At 39.4% G+C, this 16,708-nt stretch overlaps 1 protein-coding gene across 4 annotated transcripts in view; it reads right to left on the bottom strand.

Moving 5' to 3' along the window:
- Positions 1-3,003: 3,003 nt before the first annotated feature.
- LOC111862751 (minichromosome maintenance domain-containing protein 2) overlaps positions 3,004-16,708 on the bottom strand; it is a 36,861-nt gene continuing 23,156 nt past the window's right edge. For 2 of the 4 annotated variants that reach the window (XM_033750783.1, XM_023848409.2), the window contains exons 8-12: positions 15,429-15,591; positions 14,881-15,019; positions 10,928-11,055; positions 9,339-9,513; positions 3,004-3,527 (exon numbers count right to left, since the gene is read on the bottom strand). In XM_033750783.1, coding sequence (XP_033606674.1) covers positions 3,432-3,527; positions 9,339-9,513; positions 10,928-11,055; positions 14,881-15,019; positions 15,429-15,591 — 701 coding nt within the window. In that variant the 3' untranslated portion in view covers positions 3,004-3,431. Of the gene's footprint in view, positions 3,528-9,338; positions 9,514-10,927; positions 11,056-14,869; positions 15,020-15,428; positions 15,592-16,708 lie in introns of those variants that run through there. The other 2 variants (XM_023848410.2, XM_033750784.1) reach the window with 2 other exon arrangements.

Below are 16,708 nucleotides of genomic sequence, written 5' to 3'. Positions count from 1 at the left end.
GATTGACCAAAAATCGTCCCACGATCGCGATCAATGCGTTGGACATGCCTGCTCTAACAGAATGATATGCACTCACATTATGTGACAACTGTGGCCAGGACACAGCTCAGCTGGTATAATGACTAGGGTATGGGCAGGATCACCATGGAATTGGGATTTGATTTTGGGAAGATGTGTAAGAGATTTCTCTTCTCTCCATAGCATCCAGACCAGCTTCAGGGCCACCCAGTTTCCTGTCGAAGGGGTACTGGGGACTGTTTCCCTGGAAGCAGTAGGGCCATGAAACTGACAACTCACATCCATCTAGTGCCAAGGTTAAGAATGGTGGAGCTATACCTGCACTCCCACCCACATATATTCGTGGAGTAGTGTTTAATTAATTGAGCACAATGATAACATTTCTAATTACAGGAGAATTGTAAAATGCTTTTACACATGCATGTCTAGTGGCTTTGTAATAGGGCACACAATATCATACATAAACTGCTGCATGACAAATAAAGAGAGGTTTAGTTTGTGCTGTATTTCCAACATGTTAGTTCTGGGACATCATTGTTAAGGTTTCATATAAATGTATAATGAGCACAACCTGTTATGAATAGGCTAGTTTTAGCCCTCTAAAAGTGATATACATATATTATCTTTCCAAGTTTAACAAATTATTTGTAAGTTTCTATTATCTTCATGTGGACTTCTACTGAAGAAATATGGACTATTTGTGACTATTATCATATGTATTGTCATCCAAATGTTAATAAAATAGCTTAAGTCACCTGTTCTCTTTATATGGCAATAAACTGAAGTTTTATCACAGTTCTGTAGAAAGTTAACCTTATCAAATGGTCAATTACAGAGCATATCTGTGAACACAGCGACTACATACTGATCCAGCAACTGGTTGGAGAATACAAGAAAACTTGTCTCCTTCCCTGAAACGGGGGCAAGCAGTAGCATGGTTGGGGCACTATGCCACAAGCTGGAAGGTTATGGGTCCAATTCCTGATGAGGTCACTGGATTTTTAAATTGACCTCATCCTTCCGGGCGCACTATAGCCCTGGGGTTGCCTCAGCCTCTTAAGAGAAATAAGTACCAGTAATTCTCCTGGGGATAAAAGGCGGCCAGCATGTAAGGCTGACAACCTTGCCTCCGCCACCGACACCATCATCATCCATCTCTTATGTAACAGTGTCTTTACAGGAATGGGTTACCAGCCAAATGCACAACCCGTCCTGGGGGACCAGGGTACTTGTGTCATCATTTACGCTCCCTTACATAGGTCATTTTATCTATGTATATTAAGAAGCAACTGAAAATACACATATACATATATACTACAGATACTACATGGGATGTTGTCAATCATGCTTCAGTCACTGCTCACAACATGGCAGACGTTCAGTCACCGGCTTCCCACCGTGGCAATGGGGTACGTTTTCACTCAGTACTCTGGTTTCCCCTGCCAATTCTCATTCCACTGACTATTGCACACTCCTCATCTATCATCCGGGGCTAGTACGATAGGCCAAGCAATGGTGGACATACCAAGTGGACTCAGTCTCACCCCACCCCAAGAAATTAATTAATTACCATATAAGATACTAATTAATGTCATCAAGGACTATAAATTTTGTTGATACTTTTAAATGCTGATGATATAAAGTAGCCAACCTGATTCACCTTACGATTCAGATTTTTCAGTTTACTAAAAATTTACATTAACACTCTTAGACTTGTATATGAAAGGTACTCAGTTCAAATCTAAGCTGGGCTACCCAGTATCTGGACTGAAGTTTTTCATCACTACCTTGTCTGTCAAAACAAATTTGTAGAAAATCAGACTAGAACTGTTGCCTTCCAAATCTCTAGCATCTGTAGGACCATAGTCGCTGTCATGTGAATCACCATCTACAAGAATATAACTCTTGTCATTTTCATCCAAAATGTCTTCAGTAATCCTTCTCAATCATTGTTAAATATTTTACTAAGCAAACACAAATTGTAACATGAAGAAACCACACTATAAACCAATACATTAACAAAGCACCTGGAAAAATGACACTTGTTTGTTGACTGTTGATATTTTGTAACATCTGGTGGTAAGCAAGATGCACAGGAATCAGAACTGATCAACTGAAGCAGCAATACCATATCCGGACAGCACTAACATTGCTAAAATTTGAGCACTGTCATATTACGATGGTCACACTTCTAGCCTGCTCTGTCATGTGATAATATTATGGTGACCATACTGTAAGTATTAGTCAGTAGTGGGATGTTTTAATTCCTCTACTTTCAGATGATAAAGGCCAACAAAACATTAGAGAGATCTGTTCTCAATTAATAACATTTATTTTTTAAATACACTCCATTTACTGTATAGAAGATGAAGCTCATATACGAGGGGGTACCCAAAAGAAACCGAACTTATTTTTTTAAAGTTATTTATTCAAATTTTAAGCACAAACCATCAATCCCCTTCAAAGTACTCTACACTTACACTAATACAGTTGTCTAGTCTTTTATTCCATTTTTCAAAACATTGTCTAAATTCATCTTTTGAGATGCTTGACAGCGCATCCATAGTTTTTTTTCCTTCACCTCAGCAACATCAGCAAAACGCTGGAAAAAAGTTTTGATCATTTCGGGATTCTTCTTTCAAAGCACAGCATGCTTCCACGCTACCTTGTTTTTGTTTAGTAGTCAGCAGTCATGGCACGAATTTCGCAGCCACCCTTTTCATTCTCAAATCTTCTGTCAAAATTCGCTGAACTGAGCTCCAAGTCACTCCCGACAGCTCCACAATTTCTTCAATGGTCCGTCGTTGATCTTCCTTGATGATTTCACGAATTTTTTCAACATTTTCATGTGTTCGGGCCATTGCATAAACGACGATCACACAAAACAGTTGTCACTATAATCTCTGCCGAAACTAGTCCTTACCTTCTGAAGCAACGGTAGTCGGCTTATCGACTCAGGAATGTTAGCTCTATGCGCTCATAGCGACAAAACGCGGTACTACAAAAGCTCTGCCCACAAAAAATTAGTTCGGTTTCTTTTGGGTACCCCATCGTATATGAAACACTTTGAACCTCCCACTTGAAATGGAGGTAATATACACTCAGATTATTGACATGAAATTGAAGGTTAAGAGGGAAAACCTTCAACTATGGAACACCCAATGGCGCTCTGCTATAATTCCTTCTCTGTCCATTGCAACTTTGGTGTCAAGTAATTCATACACATAAAGTAACTGAAAATTAACTATTAATAAATATGTAAGATATAATAATCCAATTCTTGCTGTTCTTGAACAAGAATATTAATTATCAGAGTTTTGAATATGTTCATTTACTTTGGCCATGAATCAACTGTGCTCAAGCTTAAAAAGGAGACTACAGCATCTCTTCTTCAATACAGTGAATCACACACTTCACTCTTCCGCATTAATGTTGTAATTGGAGCAACCAAGCAACGATTTTATGTGCTTCTCCAACCAAGCTACAAACTCTGTCATCTGCATATGGACCTACAAACAACAGAGTTCATTAGTGATTTTAAAGGATTCATTTTTGCTTCCTGTGTAAATGGAAAAGGTTTTGTCAGACACATTTTCATATGGTTCATGCTAAATAACTTTACTACTTGATAACATTTCTCTCAACAACATATCACAATAAAAGCACTCCATACCTGGCATGCCAGTGGCTTCTATCACATGTCGCCAGGCTCCGTACCCGACACGCATATTGCACCTTTAAGTTTCAGCTCTATTTTGAACCATTGTTTTTCATGTAAAGTAATTCTTTTGGTATGAAATTAAAGGAGGAAATTTCAGGCTATCATTTTGTATATTCACTGTCCCACTTTGAACTTCCTGCGGGAGTTGTAATACATTTTAATTCTTTGAAAAAGTTTTCAATTTCAACATTTGGTGCGCTTGTTACCACACAAAACTACCTCTGCCTAGGGGAATTCTTATGAACTAAATATGTCAGATCGATACTGTGTACTATCCTCTATCCTGATCAAATGAAATGTCAATTCTCTTGAGGCATATTCTGAACTCTGCTGCTTCCACACTGGTATTTGTAACTACGAGAAGACACGTGGAGAAACTACGACTTTGAGACGCAATGTTGACTCTAAGAAGTGTGTTATGACTACCACTGTAGCAAATGGTAAACGGTTCAGTATATGAATGGTACTACTGTAATTCCCCTTTGTTCTATAAATACCATCATGCAGTCTGGTGAGCCAAGGCCAGCCGCAAGGAATGAAGTGGCCAGCTGTGTTGTGTCATGACCAGTGGAGAATATATTTACTTCAAACCGAATCAGAATAAAGTTTTATCAGATTCTGAATTAGACACTGAAAATGGATGTTTGTGCTTTTCTTGATTCTTTGGCAAATCACAGAATCGAGAATAGCACAAACATCTGTTGGGAGAATATGCAAAACTATAAGAGACAAAAAGAAAATTTCTGAATGGGATGACATTATGTAGGAATAACACAAGGGAAAGAACAGATCAAGTGTCAATCAGAATTCAGTTAATTGAGGGACTCTCTGTGAAATATGCTAATGCTGTAGAACACAAAGAGCAGGGTCGACATTCATCCAACTAAACAGTGCCCTGTCTAAGAGAAAGAAATTTTATAAGCAAGATTCCACCAACTGAAGAAATCAAGACAACAGAAGCGTCATGTTGTGTCAAAAACTGTATGCAATATTTTCATGACTAACATGCCCAGCTGAACTTCTAAGGTAATATGATATATGATACACTATCATTCATAATGTTTATAGGCTTACTGTGCCAAAAACAATTTTAAAGTAGTGTGGATGTATACACCGATTCTGCATACATTTCTGAACGTAGTGTGAAAGTTAGAAAAACAGAACTCCAGTTTTTCCCAATTTATTACACTTTAAGTGAAATGTTGCACCCTCTGATTTCAATTTTAAATATCCTCCGGCATAGGAGTTGAGTAGGAATATCGATGCCCGCCGGCAGTGAAGGGTTAATGAATTTAACATATAATTACTACAGACAACTACAGCTTCTGAGGGACCTGCTACCTCCTCCTCTTCTACCCTGAAGATGGAGGCAGCAGATCCCTTTGGAACACTGATATGTACCTAGCAGACTACAAGATGTCAACCCCAGAGGGTAATCTTAACCATTATGTGGAAATGCCAAGTGAGACTTGTAACAGGTAATGACCATAATAATTTGAGCCGTCAACAATCATCCCTGGCACATCATTTGCATGGATGGAGCCACAGAAGTCAAGCTGATGCAACTGCTTATTAGTGATATATATATAAATACACTCTGTTTCTCTTCTTTCCCATCCAACCGCACATGCTAATGGTCTACAAAAATGGCCCATAATGCAGATATTGTAGGGGAACTCCACATGGAAGAGCACATTTAGATGACCATATTAGGAGTTACAATGAATATTCTTGCCTCTTAAGTTGTCAAGAGCATTCAGAAGCATTTGCTCAAGCTAAAGTTACTCAACTGTGACCAGTGGGTTACAGTTTGTACAGAATGTTATACAAGACTGTCAGTATCTCGTTATAGAGCATGGAACGACACAATGATTGGGCAGTAATCAATAGGAAATGATTTGAAATGAAGTGGTCATAGCTTAATCAAGTTATTATCCCAGCATTTTCCAAGAGAGTCTGAGGAAAACCATGTGAGAAGGGTCATCATGATTCATGAGGAAATTAATAGCAGATTAAATCTGGATAATGCTTACTATCACACAGTTCAGAACCTTCTGTCTTCTCAGCTGCTGTATCAAAAGGTAAAAATTAAAATATAAAGACCTATAATTTTGCGTGTGATTTTGTATGGGTGTGAAACTTCATATCTCATATTAAGGAAAGGACATAAACTAAGAGTGTTGAGAGTTCTGACAAGAATATTTGGACACATGAAATAACAGAAATCTGGAGAAAACTGCACAATGAAAAGCTTCATAACTTGTGCCCCCCTCCAAATATAACTGTCGATGAGAATGAGATAACCAGGGCACGTAGCATGCATGGAGAGAGAAGAGGAATGCATACAGGGTTCTGATGGGAAAAACAGAAGGACAGATCACAAGAAAGATCCAGATGTGAGGATAATGTTAAATTAGATCTTAGAGAAACAGGATAGACAGGATAGAGTGGTATGGACTGGATTCATCTAGCTCAGGATAGAAACCAGTTGTAGGCTCTTGGGAACATGGTAATGAACCTTCAGGCTCCACACAATGTGGAGAAACTCTTGAGTAGCTGAGTGACGGTGGCTTCTCATCGAGGACTCAGTTCCACGAAGTTACCACCACCTTTTATCAGAGGGGTAATCCTGATACTTTCCCCCTTGAAGATGGAGTGAATCCCACCACTCAGGCTTCAGGACTACAGTATTCCTTTATCATGTGCAATGTTCCCTTGTAGTGAATCTTTGAGTGGATTCCTGGTATTGCTTCCAGATATTTTTTAGTCCCTTGGTTACAATTCCTACACTCCCAGAGACTTACTGGTGTGACAAAGCATTTCATGTTCCACAGTCACTGAATTTCATGTTTAAGTTACTATATTCAGCTTTCATTTGTGCTACATTCCCATCCAAGCATGTTGCTACGTCTATTAGCATGCAACTCTTCCTTCCTTGTTTTTAATTAATGCATCTGGCCTATCTACCTTGACCTCTCTGTTTGTACTCCCATAACCCACACAACTGTCACACCCTCATGTTGGCATGCTGGCTGTGATACCTATCAATACCTGTTTTCTCTTGTTCAGTGCTGAATTTCCTGCACATCCTGTAGTGTGGATGCATACAGACTTCATCATATCTTATTATACACTCACTTTTCTGTCAAATTGGGGCATCCTGATGTCAAGTGCTCAATGGTTTCTTCATATCCCTAGTATACATGGCATTCACTCTGTTTCTTTCTTTCAAAATTTATCTTAAAATAGATTGTACGGAATGCCTGATCCTCAGCTGTCACTAACGTACTTTCTGTTTCTCCCTTTAGCTAACTAACTCCTGTCTACAAACTTCAGCCACCGGTGAGACTGTCCCCTGTCCACCAATTTTATGTCTAAACTAGGTGGAAATTGTCCCTGCATCCTTTTGTCTTCCTATTTTTCCATTATATTCAGTACCAACACATCTTTTATTTGTTTTCTTTCACTTTGAAAAGATTTGTTGAACTTTTAACTTTTGGAAAGAATGCCAAGTCTATATCATGTAGGCAAGTCTTGACATTCTGCACCAATGATCTTATTTGTTGTGTACATATTCAATTAATTTCATAACTTCTGCTATGTAGGCTCCTTCTGCTGGCATCAAGCCCCTTGTTCCCTTTTCTTGGAATGTATAAATGATCAATTTCTCCTCTTCGGTGATGCTGTCAACAATGTCGTCATGGAGTAGAAAATGTCACCAACTCTTATTCCATTTAAGGTGGCTGGGAAGAGTTATGAAAATCAAAATCAGGAAAGTTGACCTTACATGCAACCAAATGTGACCTCCCAAGTGCAAGTACTAAACAGTGAACTGAACAGCCCTTCTTCAGTGTTCAAGAGAACTGTCACCTAACAAAATCTGTCATTTTTACAGTAACTGCATGTGATGAAGTGTACCCAAGTGAACATCCATGTGAAAACATAGTATCCAACATTTTGGAAACTGTATCTGCCTCCATTATCAGGAGTTAATTTGATGAATGTGACATTCAGATGTTGTATTTGCCCGGCACAGTAGGCTCTCAGCTGTCCCAGTAGAGACCACAGTGGATACCTTGTCCAATCTCTGGCCACGAGCAGACTCTTGGGAGAGAAAAAATTGCCCAGCCATGACACTCAATATGTAAACCCCCGATCCTGGAGACAGACTCCATTGTCACATGATTTTTCACCTGAGGATACATCATCATACAAATTAATACACTGGAAGTGGTTGAAAATTACAAGAAACCCTTGTCTTTCATTTTCTGTGGCATAAATCTGTTCTTTTAAATAACAATGCATAGGAAATGTTATGCAATTCCTAAAACTTGTAACAGAGGGTATCACTGAGCAATGTGGCTGAAACAGTATTACTTCTGGCTTACAAGTATATTCTAGAAATAACCAGTTCAAACCCTGGGCGTGACATGACTATTTTGAGTGAGGATTCTTATGATTTTCCTCAGTCCCTCCATGTGAATGCTGGGCTAGTTCCTTGAAACAGGCTATGACCATTCCCTTCAACATCATCTCCAATTCATTATTCACTAACCAACCTGCTCAGAGCATCATGAAATTAATCATAAATAACTGAATAAACAATTATGAATCTCATCAAATGACTGTATTCATATATTCTCACGTGCATTAGTGACTTTGCAGATGGAGTTTTGATGGGCAAATAGATTTATTTGATACTCACAAGTCATAACAAGAAATAATTATATCTAAAGAGTCCTGCAACTATAGCCCATAAAACAAGGTCCAGTGTCTGCTTAGTAGTCATTACTTGGCAACACTTCAACTACTGAATTTCCTTGAACATTGTCTGAATCTCTCTCAACTGAAATCTCCTGGCAAGAACTCTCGACTGAATTCTTAGTTATTCTGGAACTTTGTCATATATCTGCGGTGAGGACCACAGAGAAAACACCTTCTATTATTGTAGAGAGGTACAACTGTTAGGCAACTGCCTAACAGTCTCGGCATGTATTGTTGAAGTCACGTGTTCACAGCTCTGTTGCCNGTTACACTCGACGGACTTTCTATTAACTTTGTGATTGATAGTGTAACGGACCAAAAATGAAACAATTCAAAATAGGTGTAACATGGTCCACAGAAAACACAACTCCTATTGTGGCATGATTGCTGGAACATGTATACTGAGCCACTGCCTAGCAATAGTCACATTCGTTACAATATAATGTTAACATGATCACAGAAAACGTTCTTGTATATTCTTAGTTTACACCCTGTCTCATAGGAAGGCATGTGAGCAGGCACAATGACTTAGGTATCTCAGTTCAGTTGTAGTAGTACTAGTAGTTTAATGACACTGTCAGACTAAGTAGCAGTGATGACTGGATGACAATCAACAAAAAAGCCATGACCTGATTTAGGGTACTATCCTCATATGAGTCCAAAGGGGCTGAGGAGAACCATGAAAAACCTCAGTCAATATACTCAGTGCCCAAGCCAAGATTTGAGCCAGGCACAAGTCAAAACTGTTGCCACATGAGCCAAATTGCTCGATCTGAGCTCAGACTTGGCTCCAAAATTGCATTTTATCAATCTTCTAACAAACATTTAACTTTACCTGAAGAGGTAATGAGTTCACATCCAAAAGTTTTGGTTGAGGTGGTGGGGTGACATAGTAAGAGCCAAATAATGTCACCATTGCCGTCTCATAGAGGCACAGCACAGCTGAGACATCTTCATAGTTTACCTCGTGTCTCATGGCCAGCCGGGCATGAGCTTCTGATAGAGCCGTACTGTGAAATAACATGAAATTCATGTCTGAATAGAAGAGACAAATTAAACAGAATACTTGTTCTTCTAGTATTTTCCTTCTGAAATGAACATCATCCCATACCATGTGGGATATATCAGAAGTTGCCTGTACCATGGCACTAGTGTCTAACGGTTTGTACATGAGTTGACTAGAGCTGACATTGACTGGATGTAGAAGGTAACATGCATGACAATTTTGCAAGCAATGGGTCCACAAAAGTGAGTTTCAAGCATATGAACATGGTCAAGCTGCATGTGCTGAAGGAAGGCTTAGCAATTACAACAAGTATGTTCCACATCTTTACCAAACACCCAGGGAAGCAGACGACCTATGCAAAGTTGATTCCACTTGTGATAAACAAGGATTGGTGTATCCATTCGTTTCTGCTGTTGGCAGAATGAGCAAAAATGTTTGGTACTGAGTCACTGATGCATTAGCTTGACTTGAAACTGAAGCAGCCAAGAGTACAAATGGTGGTCCCTCACTTCACCATGGAAGAACATCTCAGGATGCATGTGTCCTGTCAGAAAGCCTGTGCTCAACAATTTTGTGTCATCCTGTCCAACTATTAATGAAGAATATTATTTGAGATCGTTACATGATAAGGTGTGACCTGCCTTGCAGAGAAGACTTATTCTGTGTTGTAGCAAGCTGCAGAGTGTGTGAATTAGTGATAGTGTTACAGTTGCTTGTAGTTACGATCTGTAAGTGTTCAATAAATTCAATTACTAATCCAAACCGCATCTATAATCACCCATACACATGATCACATGAATTTTCTACAGATAAAACTGGCATGAGGAGAAGCTATGTAATTTATACTCTTCTGTTATGCTTAGGATAGATCAATCAAGCTCAGACAGAGAGAACAAGAAACATACAGAAGACAGAACCCTTTCCAGTCACTGCTGTGAGAAACTCAAATGCAATAAAACATAACATAATTTGGGAAGTTGCAGCTCGACCTATAAAGAAACAGATACAAAGATTAGATTAAACTGAACATTAGTAAAACTGGATAGGCTGTTGTGTAGAAGAGGTTTTGTGAGATGATCTGGAATAAGCCCCAAATGGTGAGGTCTTGTTTTGTACTGAATGTTAAGTTCTACAACTGCAGAATTATGTCTCAAAGACTGTGAGTTAGTATATTGCATTTTTCATCATACAGCTTTTCATTAAACTTCAACAGCCATGTGTTGCAATATTGTGACAGTATATGCGCATGGCCCAGCATATCTAACATCCCATTTCTCCATCACAAATATCAATACCCTTGAATTAAATTGCGGCTGCCAACACAGCAGTAGAAACAGATTTAACTTCCTCATTAGTGGATAAAAAGATTAAAAAAAATGACACGTAAATTAGTTTGTGACTCAAACCCGGTTACTCACATGGTGGCAACTGCCCCGACAGGCAGGCAGTGGGACCTGAGCCTTCGACTTGCTACAAAATAATCATGTATCAGTTGACTGGCTTTGTCTCCAAGCTTCACTGGTTGGGCAGAAACCACTGCCAAGAACTGCAGAACAAAATCACAGACACTACAGGATGGGAATCAGTGGACTGAACTGATCTGGTTCATAATATGGACCAGTGGTGAGCTCCTGTGGACATGCCTTGCAAGTTCCATAAAAGGAATTTCTGTACTATCTGAAAGACTATTCAGCCTCTAAAGCAGGAATCTGTTCCATGGAGTTGGTTAGACAAGACACTATTCAAATTTGTACAGTCAGTCAGATAAGGGCCTATCTCACAACATATAATTTCCTTGCAAAAGAATATTCGAGTGTTGTCAATGAGCCTTATTATACAGCAGCATATTACAGTAGCTGAAAGAGGTGTGGCAATAGTGGTGCATAAAAGTGTAGTGAGGAGTGTTGTTAAGAAGATTGCTTGTAATGACAGAATTATTGCTCTGAAGTTAAAGGCGGAACCGGTAGATATACTGATTATACAAGTGTACATGCCAACATCAGAGTATGAAGATGATGAAGTGGAAAAAGTGTATGACACAATTGAAGAAATTCTTCAGGAAGATGGAAGAGGAGACACAAACAGCATCATATTGGGAGACTGGAACAGCATTGTTGGAGATGAACCATATCAGAATATTGTTGGATCACATGGACTAGGAAGACGGAATCACAGAGGTCAAATGCTTATTGACTTTTGTGAACGAAATGGATTGATTGTTACCAACACTTGGTTCAAGAAGCCAAAGAGAAGAATTTACACATGGAAGGCACCTGGGGATTGGAAGAGGCATCAGCTGGACTACATCCTTGTGAAACATCGATTCAGAAACAGTGTGAAGGATGTGAAGACGCTTCCTGGGGCAGACATTGACTCTGACCACAACTTGCTGGTTGCCAAGTTCCGAACCAGGTTGAAGAAAATTATAGGATTTCGAAAGCGCAGACCCAGATGGGATTTGGAGAAGTTATATGCTCAAAGACAAAGCGTGCAAGAGACTCTAGAAGAGAAACTCGGTGCAATTGAAGGTGAAAGCGGAAATGCTGAAGCGCAGTGGAACGATATAAAAGAATGCATGTTAGATACTATCAGTGATTTGGTAGGTAAAGTTGAGAAGATAGCAAGAAAACCATGGGTTACACAGGAGATGATGAGTAAAATGGAGGAGCGAAGGAAATGGAAGAATGTCAACAATGAAGAAGGCAGGAGGAAATACAGGAGACTGAGGAATGAATTGAAAAGAGCCACGGACAGGGCCAAAAAGGAATATCTTGAGAAGATATGTAATGAGATTATGGAATTTCAAAGAACAGGCCGTTATGATTTGATGTACATGAAGACAAAAGAACTAGGATGGAAAGAGAATCATGGGATTCAAAATGTTGGCATCGAAGACTCCCAGGGGAATAGAATAGTAGATCAGAGGCAAGTGCTGAAAATTTGGGAAAATTATATTTCAGAACTATATGATCGACCTAATCGGCCAGAAACCTTAGAAGTTGAACCGGAAGAAGAAGTAGATACAGACGAGAAAGGACCATATATTTTACAAAGTGAGGTGGAAAAAGCTATCAAGGAAATGAGGAAGGGAAAGGCTACAGGAGATGATGATGTACCTGGAGATGTGCTCAAGTTACTGGGAGAAGGTGGTTTGAAAACACTGACAAAACTAATGAACACCATATATGAAAGTGGAGAGTGGCCCAAGGACTTTACAGAAGTTACAATGATTGCCTTAAAGAAAAAGACAAAAGCTACAAAATGCAGCGACCATCGCACAATAAGTCTTATTGCACATACAGCAAAGATAATAGCAAAGATACTTAAAAGAAGAATTGAAAGGAAAATAGAGGATGTACTTGGAGAAGATCAGTTTGGATTTAGAAGAGGAAAAGGAACCAGGGATGCAATTGGGATGATGAGAATTATAGCGGAACGAACTTTGGAGATAGATGAAGAACTGTGTGTTTGCTTCATAGACTGGCAGAAGGCATTTGACCGGGTAAACTGGACCAAATTAATGCAGATCCTGAAAGAAACAGGTATCGATTGGCATGAAAGAAGATTGATTAGCAAATTGTACATGGATCAGAAAGTTAGAGTACGACTGGACACGGGGGAGACAGGAAGTGTGCAGATTGGAAGAGGAGTTCGACAAGGATGCTGTTTATCACCAATTCTGTTCAACTTGTACAGCGAATGCCTTACCAAGGAAGCTCTGGATGGGCTCGGTGACTTCAAAGTAGGAGGGCAAATTATTCAAACTGTGAAATATGCAGATGACCTTGTGTTAATGGCTAAGGAAGAAACTGTGCTACAGGGCATGATTGATAGACTAATTGAAATTGGAAGGTGCTATGGCATGGAAATGAATGTGGAGAAAACAAAAGTAATGAAAATTTCGAGACAACCAACCCCAGTCACAATAAAGATAGACCAAAAACAAGTGGAGAATGTGAAATGTTTTAAATATTTGGGTAGCTTGTTAACAGATGATGGAAGGTGTACTTGTGAAATTAAATCCAGGATTGCCATGGCAAAAGCTGCATTTAGCAAGAAGAAGAATCTTTTTACCAGCAAATTGGACTTAAATTTGAGGAAGAAACTAGTGAAATGCTACATTTGGAGCATAGCTCTGTATGGGGCTGAAACATGGACACTTAGGGCAGTAGATCAGAAACATCTGGAAAGTTTCGAAATGTGGTGTTGGAGAAGAATGGAGAAGATCAGTTGGACCGATTATGTGAGAAATGAAGAAGTGTTAATTAGAGTCAGTGAGCAGAGGAATATCCTACATGAAATAAGAAAACGGAAGGCTAATTGGATTGGTCATGTTTTACGCAGAAACTGCCTTCTAAAAGAAGCTATCGAAGGAAAGATAGATGGGCGGATAGAAGTGACAAGAAGACGAGGAAGAAGACGTAAGAAGATGCTGGATGACCTTGGGGACAGAAGAGGGTACTGTCATTTGAAGGAGAAAGCTCTAGATCGCATTAAGTGGAGGAATTGTTTTGAAAGAGACTGTGGACCTGTCGTCTTGACAGATTACTGATGATGATGATGATTACAGTACACTGAAAGCAGTTTAGTGCAGAATTCTTAGTAAGAAATACACACAGCTCCACCAACAAAACTGAAAACTAATAACAAGGAACATCTGTATTGCATAACAATTCAGATGTATTCACCCCCTCTGTTTTAGGTACATCAAAAATTGTAAGATGTGCGGAAAAACTATTCTGCCCATAAAATGTGGGTTTCATTTTGCTTGACATTTTTTTAATATTATTTGTGTTGATAAACGTTTGGGGAACTGCACTGAGTTATGTGCAGTAATGCATGTAGGTTTTATGTAGTGTCTGATGCTACCGACCCATCTTATCCAAAAACTGGAATGCAGACACATATTTTAGAAATACTATCCAGTAACAAATGAAAGGAAATTCTGCAAAGAAGTTCTAAAGTTCTTACATGTGGACAAATGGATCAAGTTGAAGATATGAGGTGCACATCTAATAAGTTTGCTGTGACCACACCAATACACAAAGGAAGTCAACATGTTTAACCTTTCTATGCCTCAAGACACTTAAACTGGCTCACTGTTTATCAATTAGTGCAGAGTTTCCACCAAGTGTGACATACTGATATGCAGAAGAAAGAACAGGCTTTCATATGATCTACAGCTATGATCATTAGAAACAGTCAATTGAGAAGGTAATGTGGGGTTTTCTGTGTAACTGCAATTACTACCAAGCAGCCTTGGCATTTCTAGTAAGTAGTTCTATGGTAGGGCTCATAAGTCAAAGGGTTAAATGCTCACAAGTACCAAGTGCTGCCTGAGGCAGTGACAAAGTGCTTACATTAATCTCACCTGTTGTAGCTCATGAACTGGAACTGCATAGTATGGTTTAGTGGTATTATTTCCCAAGCCAATGGCTGCTTGTAGCATGCTGTGGGACACTCTGTCCGCCTCTGTGCCTGTGTCCGCTAGATATGGCATCCCAAACACACTGCAGGGAACATGATCATTAAATAGTAAGCTGTTCTAAGCATGCCACCATGTCCCTTGTTATGTCTGGTTCACACAATGCAGAAGGCATCTTTTGAGGTATTCACTGTGTGAGGTATGAGGCTCTCACAGTAGCATTAAAATTATGATCTTCCTTTCAGAATCCACACTGAATACGAAGGCAGTATAGCCTTCCAAAACACTGGTGCCTATCTACCAAACATAGAAGACTGTAATCACAGCATTCATTGTTTTCAGGGATTCAATATTGGAACTATTAACTGCTATAAACTGTCTTGTACTTCACATGACCTCTGAGCTACATATTATGTTCTGCAAATGATAATCCAAACTTAATTCTATCAAATAAAAGTCCTGGACACATTCCCAAATATGTATGAATTACTCACTCAATAAGGGTGCGCAGCTGAACCTGCTCAACTCCCTTTTCTCCAGGAGTCCAGTACCTGTAAGTCCATACTGAGCATCGGAGAGGAAATTTGGGAGAGGTAACAGCAGGACCTGAAGAAGCCAGTCTTTGTGTGTCTACAGTCACCTGACCACTTTCAATTGCTGCAACGAGCCAGAAATGCCAACTGACTGGGTATGAACAGTATGAGAATCAGTCAGTGATACAGTACGAGTAATTCTTAGCTCAGTTGGTATAGCAGCTATGCCACAGGCTGGACGGTTTGATTCCCAGCAGGGGCAAGAGAATTTTCTCTTCTCCGGAAGGTCAACACCAGCTCTGCAGCCCACCCAGCCTCCTATCCAATGAGTACCAGGGGTAAAGCGGCTGGGGCATGAAACTGACAACTCACCTACATCTAGGGCAAAGGTTCAATCCCCTATATGTCTTCATGGCATGGTGCTTAATTAATTAAGCTCAGGGAAAGACCCCCCCCCCCAGGATGTATCAATTAATTCTAGATAGGAGGGTCTTGATTCCTACACTCTAATGTCTCTGTATACTAACATCTGCAACGAAATGACAGGAGATTCAGATGCACTAGACTGCTGTAACCATTCCTGCCTTTATTTATTTCACTTCTGCAGAATGCTAAGTTCAGTCCTCATGAAACGTTAACCACAAGAAGTGGAATTTCAGTTTTGAGATTTCCATCTAGCTAATTGATAGAGTTGTCATGAATGTGACTGCATATTAGCATGAACAGCAGAATAGAGGTGCAGAAAGTTAACTAGTTGTAACCCTCATAAGGAGTCACAATTCACTGCTACTGTATATTTATTCACATAACAGAGGAGCACTGCTATACTGATTATTTGCACTCTTAGCCAATGCAGTTATTGCAAAACATGAGGCTGACTTTAATTTGAATTGTACTGTACTGTGAGTATGTTCTCACTAGTCCCTTGTATGATATATATGCCCAACTAGTGAGAACAGACATACAAACGGGGCACAAATATGGATACTGCAAATGGAAAATAATTCAGAATGGAGAGAAAGTTTTATTCTCAAACAAACACATTTTAGTGCAAACAGCAATAATGCAATAGCATGGAAATATTTTAACTTAAGATCTAGTGCAGTGCAACAGTTTCAAAAGTGAACAACTTCCAAAAGATGGCCAAGTAAGGCTGAAACATGTAGCAAATGGTATGAATTTAATGTTATTTTAAATTAAAGAGAGACTGTGAACATTTTTAATATGCATTAAAGACAGAG

The sequence above is a fragment of the Cryptotermes secundus genome, unplaced genomic scaffold, assembly GCF_002891405.2.
Source record: "Cryptotermes secundus unplaced genomic scaffold, Csec_1.0 scaffold5, whole genome shotgun sequence".
Taxonomy (NCBI): Eukaryota; Metazoa; Arthropoda; class Insecta; order Blattodea; family Kalotermitidae; genus Cryptotermes; species Cryptotermes secundus.
Note: the sequence above shows the minus strand (reverse complement) of the source record. Positions and strands in the feature narration are given on the sequence as shown.